General features: G+C 40.4%; 1 protein-coding gene across 1 annotated transcript in view; it reads right to left on the minus strand.

Moving 5' to 3' along the window:
* Positions 1 to 330: 330 nt before the first annotated feature.
* VSTM2B (V-set and transmembrane domain containing 2B) overlaps positions 331 to 21,688 on the minus strand; it is a 56,066-nt gene continuing 34,708 nt past the window's right edge. Inside the window, exon 5 of the mRNA XM_072632116.1 lies at positions 331 to 1,082. Coding sequence (XP_072488217.1) covers positions 994 to 1,082 — 89 coding nt within the window. The 3' untranslated portion in view covers positions 331 to 993. The remainder of the gene's footprint in view (positions 1,083 to 21,688) is intronic.

Consider the following 21,688-nt stretch of genomic DNA (forward strand, 5'->3'; position numbering starts at 1 on the left):
AATCAATTTGTTTAAACATAGCAGGGAGGAGCTTGTTCTTAATTTGCATTAGTCTTCTCAGAAGTCCCATTGTCTTCAGACCCATGATTTTGTGCTCATTTGGACTCCCTTTTTGTAGGAGGACACTCTGCCGAGAGACCCAGAGTAGACAACCTCCAAGAGTTCCTTTTTATAGGCAAGGGACAACTACTTGTTTTGCCTGGCTCCTGTTCTGAGCCCTGTGCTTGCAGCTTCCAAGAGAGTAGCCATCTCCATGTAGAATCCAGGTGATATGGGGATTCTGACCTGCAGAGGTGAAGAGCTTTGATAATGCATACATTGCTGTAGAAATGTTATTTCAAAGTCTTTTTTTATTCAACTGTTATTCAGCAATATACAATACAGTTTATAAACAAATGTCTTACCTTGTTTCCAATCTTTATTTAAAAATAAATATTATTGACAGTGAATATTAATTATGATAAGATGTGCCTTTTTTAATCAAAATGTCTCCAAAGAAATAATTTACTTAAATTCAAAAAGAAAAATCTTAACAGAAAGGGGAAATTAAAAAAAAATAACCCAAACAAAAAAAAACAACCCAAAAAACAAACCCAAAACAAAACACAATCATCTACTAAAAATTGTCCCCTTCATCCGAAAGGCTTGGACCCCACATTTTTACATATTGTCATAAAGATAACTGCTCAACAGTTCGTGCAAAATGAAGAATCGGAGGAAGAATTTAGAAAAGAAAATGACATTGAAGTAGAGAAATCATCGAAGCCTTGCATAGAGCAGGCTTACACATCATCTTATTTGGAAACTAGATGTGTTTATTTTAGGTGGTCTACTTTGTGTAACTTCCCCAAAAATATGATTTTTTTTCCATGTAGAATTTTTCATGCTTCTCTCAGTCTTTCTTTGTCCATCTGTGGGACACAGAAGTTCTTACCAAGGACTGAAATAGGTTCATTTTGTGTTTGGCTGAGGAGTATTGGATACTGAGGTCCATCAGTGGTTTACTAACAAGTGTATAAGCTTATGCAGTGCTAACAGGAACATGTATAGGAATGGGTCTGTAGCATAAATAGGTCCCGTACCTACAAAAGAGAGAAAGGAGCAAAGTTAATACCTTATTCCAGAAGGAAGCTACTCACCCTGTACAGATGTGGAAATGGAAGTAGGTTAGAGGGGTCTTATGAAATCAGGAACAAATCTTTCTTGATAGCAGCAGCGATAAGGGTTTAGCTTGAGCGAGGGTCCAGATAACGAAGTTACAAGCTTAATTTTATATTGTTTTTAAATTTAAAAAGTTATTGATAACAAAAATATGGTCAGGAGTAAGCACCTACTATGTGCCAGGGACTCTGCTAAGTGCTGAGGCACAAAAGAGCAGGCTCCTGCTTTCAAGGAGCTCACATGTCCCTCCTCCTTGCCCTCTTACTGAACCAGCCCTTATAAATAACAAGAATAGAAAAGAGAGAGAAAATATACAGCAGAAGTAAACACCATATCTATCAAGACATACACCATTTCACATTCATTGTCTTCCACCTCTGCCAAGAGAGATGGAAGCACAAGCTTGATCTAGTCACTGGTATCATTCACAATCATATAGCCCTTGAATGTTTACAAGGCATATTCCTCATGGCACCTCTTGAGCCCTAAATCTAGAGTCTGAGGACCTGGGTTCAAATCCCAGCTCTGTCCCTTGTTACTGTTTTGGAAAGTCACTTCTCATTGGTTTTCTCATCAATAAAGTGATGGCAGTCGGATAGGATAGCCTTTAAGTCCCCTCCAGCTTTCAGTTTATGATCCTATGAATTGAAGCTCAAGTGATTTGCCTAAATTCACACAGCTAAGTCTAGAAATCAGTCAGTTAGTCATTAAGCATTTTATTCAGTGCTGTATACCAAGTATTGTGCCATGCACTTGGGGATACAAAGAAAGGCAAAAACAACACAACACCACCAAAATAAATGCCAAAAACAATTTCGGGTCTCAAGTGTAAATTCTAATGGGGAATGCCATGCGTAAATATTTGTTGTTGTTATTATTCAGTCCTATATGACTCTTCATGATCCCATTTGGGGTTTTCTTGGCAGAGATACTGTAGTGGTTTGCCATTTGCTTCTCTAGCTCATTTTACAGATGAGGAAACTGAGGCAAATGAAGTTAAATGATTCAGATAGTAAGTATTTGATATTGGATTTTAACTCAGGTCCTTCTGACTCTGGGGCTGGCACTCTATCCACTGCACCACCTAGTTGCCCCTAAGAACATAAATTCTAAGTACATAAAATATCTAGGTATGTACAATATGTAGAAGGGGCAGCTAGGTGGTGCAGTGGATAGATTTCCAGAGTGAGAAAGACTCATTTTCCAGAGTTTGAATGAATCTAGCCTTAGACATTTAACTAGCTATGTGACCCTGGGAAAGGCATTTAACCCTGTTTGCCTCAGTTTCCCCATGTGTAAAATGAGCTGGACAAGGAAATGGCAAATCACTCCATTGTCTCTGCCAAGAAAACCCCAAACAGGGTCACAGAGAGCTGGACATGACTGAAAAACAACTGAACAACAATATAGAGAGGGTATATAAAGGTAATCACAGAAGACATGAGCAGTTAGAGGGAGCAGGAAATGTCTCCCTCATGCAGAAAATGGGATTTGATCTGAGTCTTGAAGGAAACCAGAGAAACTAAGAGTTGGGAGATAAGGAGGCAGAGCATTCTAGGACGAGGAGATGGGAAATAGAGTGTCGTGTTTGAGGACCTGCAGATAGGCCAGGGTGGGTAGATTTTAGCATGCATGGAGGGGAGTAAGGAATAGGAAGGTTGAAAAGGTAGGAAAGGTTCAGGTTATAAAGAGCTTTCAATGTCAAACACAGGAATTTATTTTTGATGCTGGAGGTAGTTGGGAGCCACTTCAGTTCATTGGGGATGGGATATGCCATGATCAGATCTAGCTTTTAGAGGTACACTTTGGAAGCTGGAACTTGAATCTTGGTCCTTCTGACTACAAGTCCAGTGTTCTTTCTACTATATCTTGGTCCTTCTGACTACAAGTCCAGTGTTCTTTCTACTATATCTTGGTCCTTCTGACTACAAGTCCAGTGTTCTTTCTACTATATCTTGGTCCTTCTGACTACAAGTCCAGTGTTCTTTCTACTATATCTTGGTCCTTCTGACTACAAGTCCAGTGTTCTTTCTACTATATCTTGGTCCTTCTGACTACAAGTCCAGTGTTCTTTCTACTATATATATATATATACTTCCCTTATCCTTTTCTTTTCTAAATCCCACCCATTCACTAAGGTCCAGCTCAAGTCTCATCTTTTTCATGGAGTCTTGCCTCCATGAAACCTTTACTGATCTCTCCCATCTCTGAACATTTAATTTGCAGTTCACCTTGGTACTTAATTCTACTGTTAACTCTTCTTTGTTGCTTCATTTGCCCACATCTCCCTAATGATACTGAAAGCTCCCTGAGGACTGGGGCTACCTCTTATTCCAGAACTACAGTGGATATTCAGTAATTGTGTGTTTATTGATTGGTAATCTAGATACCACCCATACCCCCAAATCACTTCTCCCTTCATCTTTACTAATGTAAAAAAAAAAGATGGACTATCATGTCCAAGATAAGCATCCATTTTCCAGCACTGAGTCCCCCACCCTCCTCCCCCACTCCATTTGTGTGTGGAAACAGAAGGAATGAACATCAGTCTCTTCCTTCAAGGAGGTTACAGGCTAAAGGGGAAGGTAAGATGAATATGGACATCTCAGGGGTGCAGTGGATAGAGTGCTGAACCTGGAGTCAAGAAGATTCATCTTCCTGAATTCAAATCTGGCCTCAGGCACTTACTAGCTGTGTGACCTTGACAAGTCACTTAACCCTGTTTGCCTCAGTTTCCTCATCTGTAAAATTAGCTGGAGAAGGAAATGGCAAATCACTCTGCCAAGAAAACTCCAAATGAGGTCAGAAAGAGTTGGACATGACTGAAAAACGACTCAAAAAGACAAATACATCTAAAAGATGTTTTAAGTTTTTTGGAAAAAACTGATAATCAATGAAAGAATAAATTTTAAACAATACTTATTAAGCATTTACTATATGCAAAGTGTTATGCTAAGCACTAGGGATATAATTAGGAAATTTGGTTAGTCTTTGCCTTTAAGGAGCTTACATTCAATCTATCAACACGTATTTATTAAGCACCTATTATGTACCAGGCATTATACTACTTGATAGAGATACAAAGACAAAAGAGGAGCAGTCCCTGCCTCCAAGGAACTTACAAAGAAATATGCAAGTGTTTATTTCTTCCTGTTCTCTTTATATTCTGAAGATAAAGAAGCATCACGAGATGATTTATGAGTGATGGATATACATATATATATATATATACACTTCCAGTAAACAAGCTCTCACATTTTTCTGGCTCTTTGACTTTTTAAAGCTCTTTTATATCTGTTATCTCGTTTGATCCTCAGGTAGGCAAGGCAGGTATTATTAGACTCATTTTATAAATGAGGACGTAAGTATTGGTTAGATTGTCTTATGCAATGTCATACAGTTATTGGCAGATCTGGGATGTGCACCTAGGACTTTGGACTCCTTGGTTAATGTTCTTTCTTGCAATGAAACTGCACTGTTTCAACTTAGGGGATGGTAGGAAGGCAAAGTTTCAGTTTTTCTTCTTCCACACAAGGGTGTTGTAACTAGGTAAACCAGAAGGCAATCTGGAAGGGTATGGGAGAGCTAGGCGTAGGATAATACTAATTAATAAAAATGTAGCTAGCCCTGATATAGTGCTTTAAGGTTTGTAAAGCACTCTTTTTCTTTCTCTCTCTCTGTCTCTCACACACACACATCTATCTATCTGTCTGTCTGTCTATCTATCTATCTGTCTATCTGTGTCTCTATCTATCTATCTATCTATCTACCTATCTATAGAGTGAAAAATGATTCTCAGAGCTTCCCCCCCCCCCCCCCCCCCCCAGCCAGCCTCTTATTCTGAAGTTCTTCAGAAGAACATTACTGATAATGAGATTGCATTGAATCTTCTTATCCTGGTCAAACCAGACCCAAGTCTGAATTGATTTTATCCTACTCAGGCTTGGGTAGAAACATTTTTCTGTCTGGATAGCTCAAGATTGGGAGTGGTCTGGTGTGGTGGGGAGCTGGTCTGATAGAACAGATATTTCCTCTGTCCTGAGGTAGAATGATGGCTGATGGTGGGGTGATATCAGCCCCTGTTTAAAAAGTGTATATGCCTGGGTACCCCAAATCCCAAATTGAGCCAGTTCTGGACTGTAACTCTCATTCAATGCATGTCAAGTCAGCTTGAAAGAAATAAAAACATGGATATGGCCTAATTTAGTTTATCTTTCTTAGATCAAATTGGGGATCGACAATATGTACATACATACATACGTATCTCTGTCTATCTGTCTGTCTATCTATCTATCTATCTATCTATCTATCTATCTATCTATCTATCTATCTAATCTCTTGATCCTTAAAACTCTGAGAAGTAGATGTTATTATCTCCAAAAGAAGCTGAGGCCGACTGAGGATAAATGACTTTCCCATTGTCACACATCTAGTAAATATCTGAGATCAGATCTGGACTCAAGCCTTCCCAGTTTCAAGTCCAGAAGTCTACCTGCTGTGCCTTCTAATAGCTGGCATTTATAACATGCTTTAAGTTTTGTAAAATACTTTACATTTGTTATTTCACTTGATCCTCACCACAGCCTGTGAAGTAGGTGCTATTATCCTCATTTTACAGGTGAGGAACTGAGCTTAGGTGACTTGCCCAGAGTAAATGTCTGAGGCAGGATTTGAATTCAGGTCCTCTTGATTGCAAATCCAGAGCAACAGTGGAGCTGTTGAACTCTTTCCATGGAGACTCTTGGGGAAACACTATCGCCATAGCTTGGCTTCTCCATCAGAAGAAGGGCCTTGTATGACTTGTTGTTGTCCAGACCAGTGACCTCCAGCTAAGCCAACAGAAATAGGCCTTTATTTTAGGGAAAGAAAATAAATCTAAACTACAAAGTTTATAAATTAAGGGAGTTGTTATTCACTTTACAAAAAATTCCTGACTTTACTGGAGTCCCTTCAAGGTTTCTTGTAGTTCTGGCATGTGGTGGTAGAGAGAGCACTGAGTCAACATACACCAGAGGCCCTAGCTCAAGAACAGCTTTGCTTCCACCTCACCATGGGATCCATGCCTCAGTTTCCCCATCTGGGGATAGAACCTCCTGCCTCACCCAATCCCCAAAGCTTCTGGGGCTGAGGGGATGAAATGAGATGCTCTGTGTGAAAAGGCTCCATCAAGTTTAAAACCAAGGAAACACAGAACATTATCATTATTTGCTTGCAGTTTCCCTGGTGAATCTGAAATTCGATTTGATTTATATCAACTCACTTTGCATACAAGTTCTCAGGAGCACATCTTATTGAATAGTTCTGTGCAGCTGTGTTGTTTGGGGGGATTCTTTCTCAGCCCACACTTAGCTAGAGGCCCAAAGCCACTAGGAGAGAGGGGCTCCCATCAACATCTCAGAACCAGATGGAAAAAATGGAAATGAGTTTCAGCTACCTAGTGCATCCTGCTGTCAGCACAGGCTTGTTCTTTCTAGTGGAGCTCCTAATGCTTGGCTGAGTCTATTTTTAAATGCTTCAATCAATGTGGATTCACCACTTCCCTTAAAAGGCTGAGGCTGAAGCTGAGCCTGACACAAGCTGAAATTGCATTCAGTTCCAGTGGTGCAGTAGGGAAAAAAATAAAACAACTCCTCCCCCCCCCCAACCAAAACAAACCATGGGCTTGAAAACTGAATGATATTTAATTATAATGACCGTCTTGGCCTCAGAAAAGAGAGGAGAAAACGTGCTTCTCTTTTTCTTTGCAAAGGGAGAGTGACTATGAATGTAGAACATTGAAAGACTCTCAGTTGGAGCACTGATTAATTTTACTGAACTCACTTTCAAAATAGGGGAGTCTTTTTTTTTTAAATTCTTTGTCACAAGGAATGTCTTTCTGGGTAGGGAAATATTCAGAAATGAAGAGGATTTAAAAACAAAACAGAATATTGACTGGACTTGTGATTTAATTGGTATAAGGAATTATTTGACCTGGAGGAGCAAGTCATTTAACCTCTCATTGCACTAATTAGTCTTAGACCAAAGTTTCTAAGACTAAGTTCCAGAGAAGGTGCTGGCCTTTATTGACAAAGGGAGTTTTCTCTGTTGGCAGTTCCTTATATTAAAGAAAAACAAAAGATATTGCTAAATTTTTAAAGAGTATTCTGCTTGGAGTCAGATGACCTGGGTTTGAACATGGGATGGAGAGGGGGTTTAGGGGATGAGGTAGGTGAGGGGAATGCAGGAGGGCACGTTGGGCAAATCACTTACTTCTGTGTTCTTAGGCAGATCTCTAAGACTAAAATCTTCAGGGAAGGTGATGACTTAAATATTTTGTTAATCTTAAAGCACTAAATAATTTGCTAATCTTAAGATACTATATAAATATTAGCTATTATTATTATTAATAATAATAATTTAGTGGAGTGAATTTCCTCACCTGGGAGGTCCTCATACTAATGAAAACTCTCTCTTTCTCTCTGTCTGTCTGTCTGTCTGTCTGTTTGTCTCTCTCTCTCCTGCTGATCCCATTTGGGGTTTTCTTGGCAGAGATACTGGAGTGGTTTGCCATTTCCTTCTCCAGCTCATTTTATAGATGAGGAAACTAAGGCAGACAGGCTTGAGTGACTTGTCCAGGGTCACACAGCTAGTAAGTGTCTGAGGCTGGATTTGAACTCATGAAGATGAGTCTCTCTGATTCCAGGTTTGGCACTCTATGCACTGTGCTACCTTTTTCATCTACACCCCAGGATTCTTCACATCTAACCCCAGACCCTTACAGGGTTAGCTTATTCAGAGAATCACAGAATTGTAGAATCTGTGAAGTAAAAGGGACCTCAGAAGCCATCTATTCCAACCCATACCTGAAGAAGAATCCCTTCTACCATACTCTTAACAAGTGATCCTTTGAACTTTACTTAAAGACTTAGAATAATGGGGAACCTACGACGTTCTACTTTCAGAGAACCCCATTCTTCCCTCACATCAAAGCTAGAAATGCCTGTTTATACCTTTAACCTATTGCTACTTGTTTTGCTCAGGAGTGGGGGCAAGCAGAGTCATTGTAATATTTTATTCCCAGCACAGTTCTTGAACTACTTAAAGACAGTTATCTTATTTTAGTCATTCCTTCAAGGGATACTCATATGGCATGGACTCACAGGCCTTCTACCATCTTGGTGGCCTTTGACTAGAGGCTCTCCACATCATCAATGTCCTTCCTAAAGTGTGGCCCCTGGAACTGAATACAATTCACTCTAGTCTGTTCCTTAGACTGAGGACTTTGGTATAATTCAGTTCAATTCAACATTTATTAAGTGTCTACTATGCAAGAGGCAACCTATTGTAATGGATAGAAGGGGTAGCCTTGGAGGTAGTGTGATGGCAATCACAATAGGATCTTTGCTGTTTCTGTTTTAGTATAATCAAATGCCTCAGACTGAATCTTGCCTTTATCAATCAAAAGTCTTTACAAGGAGTAAAGTACAGAAACAAGTGTTTCTTTAACTAGAAACAGTGTATGTATTTGTATTGTTAATTATTTTAATGTGATTAGAGATGTTTCCCACCCATTGATGGGCCTGCACATTGGGGGAAGCTTGATTAGGGGAGTTATTTTGTAGGAGGGTCCCAGGTACCTTTTGTTTTTTCTATTGAGGCACTGAGTCAAAAGGTATGGCTCTAAAAAAAGGTATAAATACTCTGAGTTGAAGTTTTACTTTGGGGCTTAGTTTTTGGTAAGAAGGTTTGAGTGCCAGATGAGGACTCTGGGAAGTTGCTAAGGAGCCCTCTGGCTTTGAGAACCCAGATGTAGTGCTTCCCTGTCTGGTAACTATGGTCAGACAGTTGGGGTCCAACTGTCTGTCGAATTCAGGCAGAGGAAGCCATGTCTGTTGATCTTTTGATTTCTCTGTATTTTCTTTGAAATTCAGAGTGCTCACTCCCTGAACTAATTGAATGATATATGTATATGGTTAAAGGAATGATACATGTGCTTGATTAAAGTGATTGTTAACCCCTTGAAAATTGCTTTCCTTTTATGAATTCAGATCTAAGAACCTGTGATAGCAGACCCCGCTGTGTATGTTGGGGTGCTTACTGTTACAGGCAGGAAGCCTTACGTTCAAATCTTGCCTTAGACACATACTAACTGCTCAATCCCAAACAAGTTACTTAACCTCTCAGTACCCCAGATGAGTTGCCTGTCTCCATCCTGGAGGAAGTTCCCAAACTAGGAATTCTTTACATCAATAAATTCACAGATCCAAACAAAACATAGGGAATGCATACAATGAAGGTTTGTAAGGTACTGTGGTGGGCACTGGGGACACAAAGACATCAACAAAACAGTCCCTGCCTCAAGGAGCTCTGTTGAACTTGATGTTACAATTAAATTGCAACCTCAATTTCTTCTACAGGCCAAACCATCTCCTTTCTCATAGAATATCTCTTCGGGGCTTATTGTCTCATCCCTAAGTATTCTGGCTGTGCCACTAACTCGCTATGTGACCTTGGGCAAGACTTCAGAGGCTCAATTTCCCATCTTTAAAATAAAGCCCTTAGACTAGCTGCTTCTTTAACTGTAAGTAATATGAAGGTGTTGGTCTCTAAGGTCCCTTCCTCAATGTAAAATGAAGAGTCCCTTCTTCATTGTAAAATAACAAGGATTGTGTCTAAGGTCCCTTCTTGCTCTAAATCCCACAATCTCTATAGTCCCATCCAAGTCTAATAGTGTGATCGGTGTGATCCTAGCCTTCCTAAGGCAATGTCTGTGGTTTTACAATGACTAAGCACTTCGATGAAAAGGGAAAAAAATTCAGTCACTTGCAAATGTTTCATCTTCATTTGGATATTTCTAGGCCCATTCACAAATGTCTGCCAAAGAGATTCAAGGACAGGACAAATCCAAATATAAGAATTTTCCTCCAAAGATATTAACTATTTTTTTAGACAATCATTATTCTTGAGCCTTCTTCCAGCTTGGCTGTCCTTAACAGTCTTCTAACTGCTTCTAGAGTGTGTAGTTGTGGACTATTGTTATTTCAAAAGTCTTTTAGTAATGATAGATTGAATTTCTATACCACTTTACAATTCATGCAACAAACTATAACTGACTAAGAACCCCAGGATGTGGGAGAGTTGCAGTTTCTAAAAACTGCCTCAGTCCTTGGAAGAAAGGTGGTGGATGGTCAAACCCTCCAGACACAGAGTTCTTTATGCACCTGAGATGAGTACAGTGGCTTTGTGGGTCTCAAACTGGAGCCATCAGAGTACCTCCAACTAAGGGAGGGATCCAGTTAGAAAAAAGTCAAGACTTGTTGCCTCCCAGTATCTTTTTGAAGTCTCTGAGTCATAGGATTATAGATCTAGGCCTAGAAGGCATCTCAAAGACCATTTATTCTAACCTCCTTCATTTTAAAAATTAGTAAACCAAGCCTGGGGGAAGTTAAATGACTTGTCCAAGGACACCTTGGTAATAAGCACCAGAGACTGGATCTGAACCAAAGCCCTCTGAATCCAGAGCCTGTATTCTCTCTCTTGGGCTATGCTGTACACTTTTCTCCTTGGGTAGTGAGAGTAGAAAGGTTATGTGACCAGCATTTAGAGGCAAATATATTCACATTCAGGACAACGGCATTACCCAGCAGTGCACAGCATATTTTTATTTCAGCTTCTGTGACAAGTGAAAAATGGCCCCTGTGGATGAGAAGACAATCTGTCCTATGGCTGAAAGAGCTGAAGGCCATATCTGCTGGGAGAACCTTCACTTGGGCCTTTAAGTACTCTTTGCAGACTGCTTATATCATACCTGCAGCCTCAATGATTCCAGATTTTTAAAAAATGCTCAGACTTCCAAAAGACCTGGTATAAATAGCCAACAAACACAGCGATCTGCTCAGGTCAGGGATGAAAGGCATTAAAAGCTGTCACCTTGTAGGAGATAAGAGGCCAGGGCATGTGGTACCTCAGGGGATGAAATGCAGGATGGAGAGAAGGTACTTTCTGCTTGGGATATGGGAGTAGCCAAGCTAAGGATGACAACACCTTAACTCTGATCATCCACAGAACGAAGCTTGCGACTATTTACATTTGCATTCATTATTTTCAATGTTTATTAGGTCAGAGAAATCCAAATGTCACTAAACTTTCAGCTCCTCCATTTAAGTCCTTATCAGAATTCATTGTCCATCCTCATTTGCAGTGAGATGGCATAGGAAGACAAAACCTGAGTTCAAATAGTGAATAGGCATTTACTAATACGTGACTCTGGGCAAGTCAATTAACCCTCAGTTTTCTTATCTGTAAAGTAGGAATAGTAATAACAACCCATATCTCCAAGGGCTATTGCAGGGATCAAATGAGATAATACATGGAAAGCACTTTGCAAATCTTAAAGCAGTATACAAATGTTAACTGTGATTATTATAATCATTTAAGTTTATGTGGGTAGTTCATTCTTGCTTCAGTTGTATTGACTCTTCCTGACCCCATTTGGGGTTTTCTTGGCAAAGGGACTGGAGTGTTTTACCATTTCCTTCTCCAGTTCATTTTACAGGTAAGGATTGAGTGACTTGTCCATTGTCACACAGCTAATAAGTATCTGATGCTGGATTTGAACTCAGGAAAATGAACTCATTATTTGCCTAGTAAAATATTATGTAGAGAGTAGAATATCTGGTACAGAAGAAAGAATCCTGGGCTGACATTCAAGAGGCTGTGAGAGTCAGATTCTGTGTTTTGGACCTGACCAGTTACATCACTTTTGGCAAATGACTGAATCTTTCTAGATCTCTGATTCCTTGTTTATAAAAGGAGAATAATAATAGCCCTCCTTCATGGCTGTTGTTAGGATGGAATGAGATAAGGTATGTGAAAGGTATGTCCTTTCCATAGGTAGTGCTTAGAAAATGTTGAATTTGAAATATATAAAGTATAATACAGATATAATATATATACATAATTTCACATATTTACATCGTGATCCACATATTATGTGCATACATATACATATTTCATAGGATTACAGATTTAGAGTTAAAAGGGACCCTACAGTCCAACTCCCTCTTTTGCAGAGGAGAAAACAGATACATGAAAGTTAAGTAACTTGCCCAGGGTCACAGATCAGATAAGTATCTGAAGTGGGATTTGAACCCAGGTCTTACTGACTTCATGGCTATCCGTCTCTGTAATTACCTCCTTCTTACCCCCAGACCCCAATCCCTCCTTTCCTGAGAAATAATTTATTTTCTGAGGTGTTTGTTTCCCAAGAGAAACATCTTCCAAGATAGAACTGTTAGGGGAAAAAGTCTTCCTTAAAAATATTTCTCTATAGGTAAACCCCACAGATCTCAGGCAAATGGAAGAAGGCTGCAGCAATGTCTCGCTGAGTCACCCATCGTGTGTTCTACAGCAGGAGAGTGTAGGCGCTGGACAGTTCCCCACTGATAACTTTCCTTTTGCTTCCCCTGACTGAAATAGCACTAGGTGCTGGAGATTAGCCACTCCAAGGAAATCCAAATTCTAACACTGCAGCAATTCAGAATTGCCAGAGGTCATAGCACCATAGAATTATAGACTTAGAGTCCTTCTGATTCTGGGTCCTAACCACTTCTCCACCATGCCTGCCAATAAATGAATTAATCAGTAAACAGGCCCTTATTAAGCACCTCCTCTGTGCCAGATGATGTGCAAAAACACTGGGGATAAATATACAAAGAATAACAATAATCCCTGCTCCCAAAGGGCTTACATTCCAATGGAACTGGAGGCTCTAGATTCTAGAATCCTAGAGGATCTAAGCACCTGAGTACTGTGCAGACTCCATCCATTGCAGAATATTTTCAGTCTCTGTGTATTGATTTATGCAGGTGCCCAAATCAATATCCCTTCTTGCCTGGTATTTGAAGGGATGACCACCATCATCACAGGAGCCTTAAGGCTGATAATCCCAGTCAAAAAATACTTTTCAGTGCTATGCCTGCAAAGTCCCACTGCCTCCTTCCCTAAATCTTGGGTTGCAGAGACATTGCCTCATTCACCACCATCTCTCATTCCCCATAAGGAGATAAGATATATTCACTGTCACTTCTAGACCCTTTCTCCACCATCATCACTTTTCCTTTGAGGTTCATCCTGTCAGTTTGTACCAGCTGGTCTAGATTCTTGGCATAGGCAGTCATCTACTCCCTGTGGTTGACATCAAGTTATCTCCACCCTTTCTCAAAGTGTTGAGTACCTGACTATGCCTGTATCTCCATCTAAACCCTTGCCCTCTTATCTGGTTACTTCAGTAAACATATTGACATTCCCTAAAACACCCTGATCTCCAAGTTCATATGTCCCCTCAACTTCCATGACATATACATAACTCTACTCCATCTCAGCCATACATAACTCTTCTACCTTCGTGACCTAGATCTCTGAAAATCTTCTGACTATAATTTCTTATCCTTCCAAATCTCCCTATTTCTCTTCAGTTACTCCATCACACCCTGCTTTCCTAGTCCATCAATCCTGCTCTGGCCTCATTGTTCTCCTTTCAAAATCATCACCTTCCTGTTTGTTAGTTCAGATAGATTCCCTTCTACCCTGGAGTCCCTTGCTTCCTTACCCTGTTACCACTTCTGCCTCAGCAAATGGAAGAATCAGACTGCACAAATGTTTTTTTGAGTCACCCACCCTGCTGTTTTCTCCCTGAGGTATATGTGGCAGCTGGACAGTTCCCCACAAACATTTTTTTGCTTTGATTTATCCCCACTAACTTCCTCTCTACTTCTACTCATGTTCTGTTGAATGATGCAGGAGGAAGTCAGTCAACTGTGCCAAGTAGGTCAGCTATGAGTCTGTGTTATCTAATTTCAATTGAACTGTCACTGTACAACAATCTCTCTATTATCCACTGATTGATTTGATTGCACTGCCTACAATATATATCCTCAAGTCTCCTATACCCAGAAGTGTGCTTGTAAAGGTTTAACAACCGGCTCTCTGCCCCCAAAATAAAAGTATCCATGACACATGGTTCAATCTGCACTGTTAACATTTTCCCTACCACTTTCTTAAACTAGACAGTCAACAAAATAATAAGTCAAGCCACCATTTGCAGCACCCGCCAGCTTCTAAGGTATAACTGCTCATAATTAATATTTTAAAATCTATCCCAGGCTGGTAGTATCTGGCTCTAGTACATTCCTGCCTATGTCCTCCTGACTCCAACAGAAATTGTAACTTTCTGCTTTACTGAGAAGATAAAGGCCATGTACTGTCAGTTCCCTTCTCTCCCCATAGAACCCTTGAATACTCATCTATGTACCTCCACTCCTATTTTCTCTCCTTTGCTCAAATTCTGAAGAATGGATAATCCTTCTTCCTATTAAGGAAAGCATTCCTTCTCTCAAATTGTCAGTCTCTCCCCAGGCACATCCTTCCTTTTGCCCACAAATATTTCAAAATCTCTCCATCCTTAGAAAACCAAAACCAAAACTTCACTTAACCTTGCCATCCCCTCAAGCGAGTATCCTGTTGTCTTATTCCTTCTGCAACCAAACTCCTTAGAAATAGCTGTCTACATTCATTGTTATTAATGCCCCTTCTGCTATCTTCTAAACCCCATACAATCTGATTTCCCATTAATCCAGTGAAATGACTCTCTCCAATGATCCTTGTATTGGTAAATCCGAGGGCCATCTCTCAGACATTGTACTTCTTAACCTCTTTATGACCCACTCATCCTGGACACTCTCTCCTCCTTTGCTTTGTGAGACTGCTCTCTCTTGGTTCTCCCCATACCTGTTTGATAATTCCTTCTTAGTCTCTTTGGCTTGCTCACCCTCTGGGACTTGCCTTTTAACTTTCGGTGTTCCCTGAGGCTCTATTCTGAGCCTTCTCCTTTCTTCTCTCTATACCTCTTGATAATCTTATCAGTTCCCTTGGGTTCAGTAATCGTTTCTGTGTAGATGATTCCCAAATCAATATTTTCAGTCCAAATCTCCCTGTGAGTTCTAGTCCTACTCCACTAACTGCCAATTATACATTTGCCACTGTATTTGAGATCCCGTAGACACCTCAAACTCAACATTTATATAACAAAATTCATTGTCTTTCTTCTTAAACCCACCTCTTTTTTTTCTATTTCTATTGAGAGTAATGCCATCCTTTCAGTCACTCATGTTCACAACCTTGGAGTAACCCTCTGCTCCTTACTCCTTCTCACCATCCCACATCTAGTCAGCTGTCAAATCTTGTCAATTTTACCTCCATGATAATACTCTAATCCATTCTCCTCTTTCCAATCACATGGCCACTACCCTGCTTTTGGCACCATCACTTCTCTGGATGATTGCAAGAGTCATGTAGCTGGGATGACTCCCCACCTGAAATCTCTCCCTTCTATACTGCTGCCGCAGTGATATACTGAAAGCATAGGTTTAACCATGCCATTCCCTAATGCTTCTAGGATAAAAATGTAAACTCATTTCTTTGTCATTTAATGCTCTTCACTATCAGACTCCAGTTTATCTTTCCAGATTTATTACACATTATTTCCCTTCATGTGGCTCAGCCAAGTTGGCCTACTTGTTCCTCACATATGACATTGTACCTCCCATCTTTACCCTCTTGTGCTCCTTTTGCACTTCTACCTCATAGAAACTCTCATTTCAGCTATTAATCCCCTAGTTCCAAATTACTCAATCTTTCCTCTGTATATTTTCTATTTACTTGTATGTGTGTGTATATATATATATGTGTAGTTTCATATACATGCATATGTGTATATACATATATGTATGTATATACAGGTATATATGTATATATATACACACATACACACATACATATATACATATATATGTATATATGCACACATACACACACATAGTTTCTCCCAGTAGAATATAAGTTCCCTGAAGTGAAGGCAGGTAGTATTTCATTTTTGTCTTTGTATCCATATTATTATTTCTCTGATGGCATGGTCTTCTTCAGCAATGAAGGACAAACACACATACACACCTGGCACAGTGCTGGACCCACAGCTGCACTTCATAAATATTTGCGGATTGATTTGCCTAAATCCATTTATTCCAAACTTCCTTATTTCTGTTGATGGTAACCCCATTCTTCTAGTTATCCAGGTTTGTCACCTTATATTCATGCCTTTCAAGAGAAAGTGTTTTCAAGACACTCTCCTTCACCCCCATATCTACTCCTTTTCTAAATATATATGTATATACACACACACACATATATATGTATACATATATACACACACATGTGTATGTATGTGTGTATTTCACATCCATCTCTTTCTCTCAACTCATTGTTCAGCATCCTAGTTCAAACCCTTATCATTTCTCCCCTGGACTATTGCGATTGACTCTCACCTGGTCAATGTGATTCCAGTCTCTCCTGGTCCCAATTCATCTTTCACACAGCTGCCAAAATAATGCTTTTAAGCCCAGGTTTGATCTGTCTTCCCTAGCTACTGACACTCAAGATGCTCATGCTTTTACTGAAGCTAACCTGGGTATCAGTCATGGGTATCTTGAGTTCCCTTAGGTCTCTATTACCCATGATTTTCTAAGCAGGTGGCTTTTCTAGACAGCAAGGTAGTACAAGTGGGTAGAGTATAGGACTTGGAGTCAGGAAGACCTGAATTTGAATCCTGCCTTATCCACTTATTAGCTGTGCCACCCTGGGCAAGTCACTTAAACTCTCCCAGCCTCAGTTTTCTCATCTGTAAAATGGGGATAATAATAATAGAACCTAACACTGGGAGGCTCAGATGAAAATGACATATGTAAAATGCTTTGCAAACCTTAAAATGCTATATAAATGCTAATTATTGTTAAGTGAGTTTGCCTCTTAACAAACAAGAAGAAGGAAGAGGAGGAGGAGGGGAAGGAGGAAGAAAAAAAGAAGGAGGAGGAAGGAGAGAGAAGAGTGTATGCAGGGGGAGGGGAGCTGACTGGAGTTGTTCACACTTGGCTTTTTCAGTTTCAGGGATGAACAATGAAGTCCCCCTGCTCAACCTTTCTTAGAACTGGGCATAGAGACATTTTGTACTTCCTAGAGTATCAAACATGGTGGAATGGTTGGGATAGGTGCTATTGTATGAACATGTTCACTTAAAATGCTTTCACTGAATTTTAATTGTTGCTTTAACTATTTCATCTTTCCTGCAGTGGACCTTGGATGCCATTGGAGTGTGCAGGAGGTTTATTTGTCATTATTAGGCTGGAAAATTAGACTATGTGAATAGTGAGGGCCAGTCTTCTAAAGGCTCATTATCTCAATAATTTTATTATATTAAACAAGTACCACCATTTTGCTAATGATTGTTAAAGAAATCAAAGCCTCCTCTGTTCAGATGATATTAATTTTATCACTTAATCTCCAAGATGATAAAACATAGGCTGAAACACAGAAGCTCTTGCAAGTTGAAACAACCTCCCAAAGGGCGAAAAGTAGGGCAACTGCAGCCTTGACCTGGGGTCCATGAAAATGTAACACTTGAAGCAGCCTCTGACTGGGAGTTTCCCTTTGAAAGCTGCCCAGTGACAGCTGAATCTGAACAGCTCTATCAGGAAGTCTTCTAAGAGTGATAACTTCTCTTGATGAATATAAAATTGAACTTTTATTCCTGCTCAGCACTGACCCACAGTAGGAGAATAAGCACTTTTGAATTATTATTTTCAGTGGTAGAGCTAGATTTGTGCTGGGCCAGTCATCCAAGCTCCCTCAACCAGTATCCCAAGAAATCAAGGGTTTGCATTTGAAAATAGTCCTGGCTGGGTTGGGGGCATAGTTCATAGTCAAGAGGTGCAGCTAGGTGGTGCAGTGGATAGAGCACCAGTGCAGAAGTCAGGAGGACCTGAGTTCAAATCTCACGTCAGACACTTGACACTCACTAGTTGTGTGACCTTGGGCAAGTCACTTAACCCCAATTGCCTCATCCTGGGTCATCTCCAGTCATCCTGATGAATGCGTGGTCACTGGATTCAGATGGCTCTGGAGGAGAAGTGAGGCTGGTGACCTGCACAGCTCTCCCTCACTCAAAACAAAGTCAAGCACAAGTCATGCCATTTCTCTGATGGCGTGGTCTTCTTCAGCAACGAAGGATGAACATACATAGTCAAGAGAAAGAGTTAAATGGTGGCTTAACCTCATTATCGTCATGCTCTAATTAACTGTTTCCTAGGTGGTCCCCTTTTATCAGGCAGATGCTCCCTTCTCACCTCTGCTGCTTCAAATCCTCGTCCTCTTTCAAAGCTCAGCAGAAGTGACACATTTTGCATGAAATCTTTCTTGATCCCCACGCTCAAGAGTTCTCTCTCTGTGTCTCTGCCTCCTTCTCCTCTCTGTCTCTGTTTCTGTCTCTCTATCTCTGTCTCTTTCTGACTCCTCTTTGTCTTTGTCTCTCCCTCTCTGTTGTTTTGTATGTGTTTTGTACTTATCAAAACACACACACTGGATAGCTAGGGAATGCAGTAGATAGAGCACTGGGCCAGGAGTTGGGAATACCTGAGTTAAAAGCTTGCCTCAGACATTTACTAGTTGTGCGGTCCTAAGCAAGTCACTTAACCCTACTTGCCTCAGTTTCCTCATCAGCAAAATAAACTGAAGAAGGAAATGACAAAGCACTCTAGTAACTTTGCCAAGTAAGACACAAACGAAGTCATGGAGAGTTGGACACAAGTAAACAATGCCATGTGTGCACACACACACACACACACACGCTCTGGATTTTCCTAGTGGAATGTATGTTGAAAGCAGGAAGTAGTAGTAGTAGTAGTAGTAGTAATAGTAGTAGTAGTAGTGGTGGTGGTGGTGGTGGTGGTGGTGGTGGTGTTAAGAGGGGACAAGGCCTAGTCAGCATTAATTGATCTCTCTGCCTTACCCTGAAAGCACCAAGAATGGTGATTTTAACTGAAGCACATCTAATGACAAATTATTTTATTCCTGGAGAGGATCAGAGGCATGACATACTCAAAATGGCAAATAATCTAAGACTAATGATATCATCTTTTAGAATATGAGTGGTTTTCAATTTTTAAATGTGAGGACTGAAATGTACCTCCAACAAAATAAGGAAGCTGACCTGGAAGACCTGAGAAAAAGTTTGGTATCCTTCTTTTTTGGACACTTTGTATTCAAACGTATATCCTTTGGTATAATTTTGTTCTGTAGTCTACTCCCAGAGCAGGGGACTTTTGCTACCTATTTGGGATTCAAAGGGCTTTTCTGGTGGGCTTTAGGTAAAGTGAGATAAAAGTGGAAATTTTAGATGACTAATATAAATAACAAGGACCAATGTGAAGAAACTTGAAAGCAACACTTCTTCAAAGTTCAATTTAGATAAGTCCCTTTTGATTACGGAATATTAATGCAATGGAAATAAAGTACAAAGTAAAGTTTTTAGCAAAGTATTTGACAAAGTCTCCCACGTTATACTTGTGCACAAAGTGGAGAGCTATGGACTGGTGGAGAGGACAGTTAAGTGAACTCAGAATTGGATAAATGACTGGAGCCCAAGAGTAGCCATGAGTGGACTGATGTTGACCATCCTTAGGAGATGGCCCCAGGGATCTGTCCTGGACCTTGTGCTCAATATGTTTTATCAGTGACTTGGATGAAAGCGCATATTGCATGCCTTGTCAGATGTGCTGAAGCAAACATGTGGGAGGGATGGCTAACCTACTGGAATATAGAGTTGGGACCTAAAAAGATGCTGACAAGCAAGAATGATGAGGAAACTTGGACTAGGATAAAAGTAAATAGGGATCAATGTAAAATTTCACCCTTGGGTTCAAGAAATCAAACATTCCAAGGACAAGATGGCAGAGGCATAGTTAGATGATAGTTTGTGTAAGAAAGATCTAGAGTTTGAACATAATACAAGTTCAAATGAATGCAATACTGCAGACAAATAAAGGTTCATGTGATAGTGGGCCACATAAAGAAAGGCAGAGTATCCAAATTAAGAGAGGTAATAGCTCTCCTATGACAAAACCTGGGGTACTGTTCCAGACTATATCTGAAATACCGTTTTCAGTTCTGAATTTTAAGGACAGGGTCCAACGGAGAGTGACAAGGATAGTAAGGAGACTAGACAACATGCTTAAGGACATACTACACAGCATAAGGACAGACAGAATGCTTAGAGAAGGGAAGATGTAGGCAAGACTGAGTGGATAGGTGAAACAGTAGATGAGAGTAGGTAAAGATAGGATAGCTATCTTTAAGCACTTGTAGTATGGTTGTTGTTTTATGGAATAAGGACTAATCTCATTTTGTTGGTCCCCAGAAAGCAGAACCACTTGTGGCAGAAAGGTAGATTTTTGACTTCACATAAAGAAAAATTTTTAATAATCAAGGCTGTCAAAAAGTGAGATGGGCTGCTTCTAAGGTAGTGAACTCCCTCTCACTGGAGATGGATGGATGCTTAGTTGTCAGACATATTGAAGTGATTCTGTGTAGGTACAGGTTGCACTAGATGACCTCTGAGGTCCTTTCCAATGTTGACATTCTGTGATCCAGTGACCTTTCAGAAGCCTTTAATACCACACGGATTTCCTACAATGCAGGTCTTCAGACTAGCCTGCTAAATTCACTGTTTGCTGAAAGCAAAGGAAACCCTTGTTTTCTGAAGTGGGGAGTGACTAGAAAAGAAAAGAGAGGGACATAAATGAGAAGAAGAGTCAGTCTAGGGGCCTGGTTACCACCATCTAGCATGAGTGTTTAAAACAGAGGCCTCTGGGAGATTTGGCAGTGGAAGGAAAGACAAGAGTCTAGGTATTTCTGCTGAGCTGAAGGAATGTCTTTGCTGGGGCTGCTTTATTCTGGAGCTGCTAAATGGCCCAGAGAGCAAAGGTGGAAAGCATATAGGAAAAAGGCCAAGTGATTAGAAGCCGTTCTCTTTTTAGAGTGGACAGCTTTTCAGACGACGAGCCTCAGGGCACTTAACAGAGCACCTCAGGACACTGGGAGGTGGGTCCAGCTGGACTTTTTGAGTCTCACCAAGTCTTTGAGCCAGTCCAATGATCTTCTCAGTCTCTTTTCCTTCCCCTCCCCACCTCATATACTGCCCTCCTTCTTCTGGAAACTGCCAGAAAATGCAAGACCACTTAACAACTGACTAGGGACTTTCGACGGGGGAGCAGTTGATGGAGGAGGGTGAATGGAAATGAATCTTTCTTACTGAAGCACTGCTGACCCAGGCCTGAGTCCCTGAACCTTGTGTCCCAAGCTCTGAGCCTTGCCCAGTGGGAAGAGGCACCCAGCTGATGCTCTCTGGCTTTAGAAGATGGGGCCTTGCAAGAATTTTCCTTCTGTCAACCCTTGTTGATATTTTAATTAAGACCTTTTCATGTATATTGTACAAGGCGAGTCAGGGAAGGAACAAAGGAGCATGAACAGAATTTGGGTAGGATTAATTTCCACCACAGAATTAACATGTGCCATTAACTAGGGCAAAAACTAGGAGCAATTAGTGCAATGGGTTTTCAAAGGAATTAGGGAAATATTTGGGAGAAAAGTAGAGCAGGGGATA

This window comes from Notamacropus eugenii, chromosome 1, assembly GCF_028372415.1.
Source record: "Notamacropus eugenii isolate mMacEug1 chromosome 1, mMacEug1.pri_v2, whole genome shotgun sequence".
In the NCBI taxonomy this organism is placed as follows: domain Eukaryota; kingdom Metazoa; phylum Chordata; class Mammalia; order Diprotodontia; family Macropodidae; genus Notamacropus; species Notamacropus eugenii.